Here is a 6,756-nt window from a genome sequence, read left to right as displayed (position 1 = left end):
TTCTGTTCCCTAGAAACAGAAAACAAACCTTTCAGCAGAGTAGGGCTGGAAAAATACCATTAAGTGTCATAGCATGAAGGGCCACTTATTAAAAAGCAAGTTAGCAAACCCACCATATGATTAACCTAAAGGAATCACTGTAGGTAATGAAATCTCCACAGTCACAATTAAAATCCCACATAATAGAGTTTGCCACACAATGGGGGACAGCAAATTGAAAATGTGCTGCAGATCCTGGGAAAGGAGTCTTCTAGATAAAAAAGCCATCCAGCAGGAGTGCTGACTTTAAAAAGTGTGACTGTGGGAGAAGAGCCATGAAATGAGTGGAGACTGCAAGTATTCAATAAATAAGAGAACTTAAGAGATGTAGTCCTGCTACAAGGAAACTTAACGGGTTTTGCAGTGCACCATACTGTCATGTAGTCAACAGAGAATTTCCAGGAGCATTTCCTTCCCAGTGAAAGAAAAATCTATTACATAAAGCAGATACTCTGACAGAAAGAAAACCAAATCTCTTTATTGAACAGGATGAAGGGGTCATGGACATATTTACAGGTAACACCTAGTCAAATATAAAAAGTTAATTTTACTCACATACAGTTTTATCCATAGACATTTATTTAAATAGTGGCTCCACGGATAACAGGAATGTTTCTTCAAAATGCTGGTCAGAAAACCTGTGCACAGAGCGACGGGCATTTTCTCTGATCTCTAACCTTTTTTCAGGAGACAAAGAGAGGATATGAGCCATCCTTTCAGCATAACTGTCCTCATTTTCTGCTAGGAAGCCTGTTATGTGTCCTTCAAAGGGTACCACAATATCTAACTTGGGGCCTCCAGAGTTGTGAGCCAGGATAACTGTGCCAGCTGCCATACATTCAACGACTCCTGTAAAAGACACAGAACACTTGATATGAATGTGCACGTCACGGACTCTGCCTTTCTGTAAGGCACTGGAAACCACCTTAAATTCACCCAGAATTGTAAGTTACTGTAGGGTGCTGTTCTAGAGCAATTTGAAAAACACAGAGTCAGTGGTCTTGTAACAAAAACACATACTGAAGTTTTTCAGTCCTAAGGACTGAAACATGTTTCTCTTAAGCACACAAAACTGAAATTAGAAATCGGATATAATTAAGTTGTGGTTCTGTAACATCTCATCCAAGATATTTTATCACCAGTATAAAGAGCGGGGAGAAGAAAAAAAGCTAGATATTGAAACAAAGGTAGATAAACATGGAAGGTAGCTCTGTGACTGAACCCTGCATAGTTCTGTCCTGCTGTGACAGAATGCTGCAACACTGGTGGCAGTGGTTTTAACTGGTGATTGTTGTTTCAACTTCATGACATGGTGGCAGCTGCAAAAAAAACAATTAAAAATCAGAGCTGATCATAACTGTATTCATCATCTCATTCACACTGAAGAACTTTAGCACTTGGATACTGAGAGAAAAGCTGACTGCACATCTCAATCAGATGACATTTAGAAATTCAGTATTTTGCAGATTAACAAAAGTTTACAGCCTTTGACAACTCAGCACAACAAACTTGTAGAAGATGTTACGTTTGTAAAAATCTGTATTTTTGATGCAAGAAGTTTTAATGAAATGGAAATCTGACAGCAAGTTTTCCTCAAACGCAGTGGGATTAGAATAGCGTATAACGTGCATGTCAACTTCAACTCTCCTCCATGGCTCCAGAACATACCTCAGAAATCACTTTAGTTGCTGGTTCTTCCCAGGTCTGATTTGATTTTTAAGAAGTACCCCCTAGCTCAAAAATCACCAACTATAAATAATGCCCCAAAGTTTTAGAACATGTTTTTTACAGGAAAAAAGCCAGTGGAGGTGAAGGTGAAATCATGTTGGAATGCAAAAATCACAGTGTGATTCTAACACTCTTTTAAATTTACTTAAACTGTTTTTTTGGGGGAAATATGAGAAACCATTATTTCCATTTTTTTGGAGGTGCTGCTAAGAGGTACTTCAGAGTACATTTTCTTATACCAAGTTGCTATAAACTACTACTCCTGATACTTAACTTGTACTCTAATAAAAGTCTGGTGACATTAACTGCAGTTTAGTCATATTATAGGCAAGTACAGTATCCAGCTGCTAGTTTGCTAACTTCCCCTCTTGTAGATTTATGGCAGATGGGCAATCTTGCATTCCCTTTCAAGGTCAGGACTCAACCAATCCCAGTAAACTGAGCCAAATAACTTTCTGCTGTAAGACAGCACACTGTAAACGATGTGCCAGCTCCTCTTTGGTGTTCTGCTTCATGTTACAGTGACTGATTTAAGGAGTTGATTTACCTACCTTAGCACAGGTGCCTAGTGCAATGAGATAACCAAGGCTGCATGGTAGCATCTATATGGGGCTTACAAATAAAAGACAGGATATATGGGAGACTCACAGCTCTGAAACAGCAGCTAGAGCTCCATGACATAAATTAGGCATTTCATATGGCAGTTGAGACAGGTGAAACACAATTAAAATCTCCACACATGGATGTATGTCTGCACGTGAACTGTGTCTAAGCTCTCCCTGAAGACAGTGGAGCTAACAGGGCACAATCTAAGGCGGTAAAACAGAAGCACCCACTGCCTTTTGAGGCTCTGCTGGGTACAGAAGTCTGACAAACCTAACTCAGGACCAGAGGGTGACCTGACTTCGCAGACTGATAGCTGCAGTTGAGGCAGGACATCCTGGGCAGCACAGATGGGATTCCCTCCCTGTTCAGGCTCCTAGAGCTTGCCCATAAGTAAGAATCTACTACATTTACAGCCTTCAGCTTGTGCTACAGTAGCACCTAGTGGTTACTCATCTGAATTCGTCCTGTAGGCTTTACTTCAGCTAGGATGCCTCTGACAAGCCCAGGAGCTGACCACCTGCTTGGTACACAGGCCTCTACACTTAAGACACCTACACTGAGAAGCCTTAATCATGAACTGAAGCCCTCCCCAACTGTGTCCCCAGCTGGGATAAATGGCTGAACACTGATGAAAGATACTGACCGATCCCGAAGTGCTCATTCCACATTGTATGCAGGCCAATGGTGGCCTCTGCCAGATGTCTCTTTAGCTCCTCAAAGGGAATGTTTATTCTGAATGTCACATTGTTACTAACTCCCAGCTCTTCACAAAGATCTTTAAGGTTATCTACACGCTCTTCATCTTGCTGGTTACGACAGCCTCCAATTAAGACAAGTTTCAATGATGACTGCTGCCCCAGTCTCTTCTCTTTTAGCAATTTAGCGAAGGCTCTGATTTGCAAAGGATGATCTTTTTCAGGCCTGAACTGGCCAATGGAAACAATGGAATATTCACAGGTGCTCTTTTCCGCTTCCAGTGGAATATCCAGGAAGGTCTGAACATCGCATGGTGGATACACAATGCTAGTGCAAGCCGCAGCTTTCCAGAGGGAAAGGATATGATTTAGTGTCCAAGAAGAATTAACCATTATCACATCACTGCAGGACCCGACCAATCCATACATGAAAGCAAAGAAGTAGTAGTAGACAAGTTTAAATCTGCTGAAAAGAGGGCTGTTTGTAATGAAAGCTGCATTGTTAAATCTAGTATCCTGATTCCTAACGACAGAGAGCATATCGGTGCTGATAGTGGGGTAATGGACATAGCACCCAATGTGGCAACCACCTAAGTATTTAAAGAGGGGAAGGGTGAAGGCATAACCCATTGAGTCAATATAAATATCAGGAACACACTTTAGCAGAGCTTCCCAGCCGAGAAACACTGATCCTAAACTTTGTCCCAGCAAAGTGAAGTGAGGGTAAAGAGAAGCTTCCAAAAGGTAGCGTTTTTCTAGAAACACAAACTTCACGGGGTGAGTCAATTTAATACTGAATCTTCTGAAAGCACCTTCTACTATTTCTTCTCCAGTGACACCTCTATCACCAGTGTAAACCACACACGTCACATTTCTGTACCTGCAACAGTAAAGGAAAAGAATTTCGTACACTCTTCACATTTTTTAGCATGAAAGTAAAATATCCTTTCAAAATTACTCAAGAAGTATGTGAAAACAAAGGACTGGCCTAGCTCTGAAATTATTTTAACTAAATTACACTTTTCCTTATATTTCCATGGGATTTTTCTAATCTGCAGAAAAATATATGGCTGAGGACTTGGAGAATAGTTATTTTTAGTAAAAACATAAAAGGAGTTGAGCATTATTCTACAGACTTAAGAATGCATTGCCCCACACTAGATGTCTGTTTAGTGCACGAGTAAAATGCGTGAGACTCTGCAAGCCAATGTGTGTGCCAATGTTACATTCAATTCACATATTAAAACATTTTGCCTCCTGCACCAAGAGGCAAGTATAAGCTATGAGCTATGCCTATACAATGTTCCACACCAGTACTGGAAAACGGATGATGAAGGAGTGGTTCTCCCAGGGAGAGAGAGAAGTGAGAGATGCCCCAGCAGGAAAGATCTGGGTAAAAGGATGAAGTGGTGCAACCGGGTGAAACTTGGATGTAAATAAAATGTAGGACAGGTAGACTAATGATACCTACTTCAATATGTAAAATGCCAAAATGTGCAAAAATAACACCATCAGTATGTCAGAATAATATGGTACCTGATAAACATACATGCTTACTTTTTCTGGAGTGTCCTTATGGCACACCACAGGACTCTCTCCCCTCCGCCACCTGCATTGCAATAGGGGTGAAAAAAGGCAACCAGCAATTGCCGCTTCCCGTCTCTTCCTGCTGAGGTGAGCTGTTTCTTCCTTTGCTGTATCCAGAACCGTATTCCCCACAGTAGAACCACCACGCAGACACATAAGATTCCACTTAGAAATAACGCAGGGATTAACAATGAGCACAGCAATCTGAAACAAGCCGGAAATTTTAAACTATAAAATTGCTTTAAAGAAATACTGTGTATGAAACTGAGAAACAGAGGCTGACAGGTAGAGCTACATGGAGTTCAACAAGTTCTTCAGTTCTAAACTCAGAAATCAATTATTTATGCATCATTTCAGCAATTATGGAAAAAAAATATTCTACATTGCTTAGAAACAGATTTTTTTTTTTTCCTACAGTTAACTACAATGTTTTTACTGTTTATTCATGTCATATATCTGTATCTATCTCCATGTGCTTTGGACACTGTACAGGTTGCCCTTAGCAATCTGGCACAACACAATTAGAAAGATTTGTAAGTTTTTTTCAGTCCAAGCTCCTGTTTGGCCTTCGTTTTTGAGTTGCCTTGGTGCAGTTACTCAGGCCAGCCTGCAGTGCACAGAATCATAGAGTGGTTTGGACTGGAAAGGACCTTATGATCATCCAGTTCCAACTCCCCTGCCATGGGCAGGGATGCCTCACACTAAACCATGTCACCCAAGGCTCTTGTCCAACCTGGCCTTGAACACTGCCACGGACGGAGCATTCACAACTTCTCTGGGCAACCCATTCCAGTGCCTCACCACCCTAACAGTAAAGAATTTCTTCCTTATACCCCAGCATCCCTATAGGCCCCCCTCAGATACTGGAAGGCTGCTATGAGGTCCAGAGCCTGTATTTTCCATTTTCCTGGGATTTGAAGAGGTATGTCAACTGTCAAAAAAGCTCTGAGCAGTTTCTGTCTGTAGAGACCCGTGTTTTGGGTTATCTGAGATACTGACATGGGTACTCCCTTTGCTCACCACTACCTCCCTGCACAGCTCTCCTAATCCAGGAACGGGACGTCTCTCACAGGAGTCTCCGTTTACAGCGCGCCACAGCACCTGGTTCCGGACGCAGTGCTACGCGTTATAACAAAGTTAATTTACTCGACCCTGAAGGAGTTGCCCACGGCGGGCCCCGCGTCACACCTGACACGTAAGAGAACGCTCTCATTCTCGCCATGAAGCAGCGGAAAAGCACATTAACCCATCCGAGCCCGGCTGCAGAGCCAGGCAGGGACCCGTCCCACTTCGCCCTGCTCTCCTGATGTGAGGGCATGGGGCAGGCTCGGGGGGCTGGGGGAGCGCGGCTGCGGCCTGGCAGGGGCCGCGGAGGAGCGAGGTGTCCTTCTGCCCTCCCTCTCCGCTGGCAGGGCAGGGCAGGGCAGGGCAGGGCAGGGCAGGGCAGGACGCGCCGCGCAGCGCCACACCATAGGCGGCCACACGCGCCCCCAGTACCTGATCAGCCCGCACAGACACAGCCCACCCGCCACCATCTTGGACAGCACCACCACGCCGGAAGAGGCGGGACCAGCCGGGCGGAGGCGGGACCAGCCGGGCACTGGCGCCCTCTCATTGGTTCTCTCGGGAGACAGACGGAGGGGAGGGAAAAGGGACAAGGCTAAGGGGCGGGACGGTCCTGGCGGGTGGGCGGGAGCGGCGAGTGGGGCGTGGCCGTGTCTGACGCGGGCTATCAGCGCCCCCTGGCGGGCGGGAGTGGAGCTGTCGCCATAGAATCAGCCAGGTCGGAAAACGCGTTTAGGATCAAGTCCACCGCTAAACCATGTCACTGAGGGCAAACTGATCTTTCCTCATGGTCCCTCACGCCTTATGGCCGCCCCTCACCTATCATGGCTACTCCTCATATCCCCGCACGATCTCCCCTCACGATCTTCCTTCACCCCTCATGGCTGCCCCCGTCTCCCTCTCCCTGTCGCACCCCGGCTCTGGCCATCATCTCCTCTTGCTGCTGCTCCTCCTCGTCCTCTTCTTGTTCTCAGGGTCCATCGCCTTCCCCGGAGCCCCAGGCAGGGCTCGGAGCCCGACGGGGGCAGGGCAGCCC

At 45.2% G+C, this 6,756-nt stretch overlaps 1 protein-coding gene across 1 annotated transcript; it reads right to left on the bottom strand.

Moving 5' to 3' along the window:
* Window positions 1-497: 497 nt before the first annotated feature.
* Window positions 498-6,270, bottom strand: ALG11 (ALG11 alpha-1,2-mannosyltransferase). Its single transcript, XM_061353159.1, has 4 exons — window positions 6,153-6,270; window positions 4,626-4,859; window positions 3,017-3,948; window positions 498-888 (listed from the first exon to the last, which is right to left on the bottom strand). The coding sequence occupies exons 1-4, from the start codon at window positions 6,188-6,190 to the stop codon at window positions 617-619; spliced, it is 1,476 nt and encodes a 491-aa protein (XP_061209143.1). The 5' UTR covers window positions 6,191-6,270; the 3' UTR covers window positions 498-616.
* Between the last annotated feature and the right edge of the window lie 486 nt (window positions 6,271-6,756).

Source organism: Neopsephotus bourkii, unplaced genomic scaffold (assembly GCF_033783945.1).
Source record: "Neopsephotus bourkii isolate Nb327-2 ecotype Australia unplaced genomic scaffold, CSIRO-AGI_Nbou_v1 NB_663, whole genome shotgun sequence".
Classification (NCBI taxonomy): Eukaryota; Metazoa; Chordata; class Aves; order Psittaciformes; family Psittacidae; genus Neopsephotus; species Neopsephotus bourkii.
This window is presented reverse-complemented; position numbering and strand designations above follow the sequence as displayed.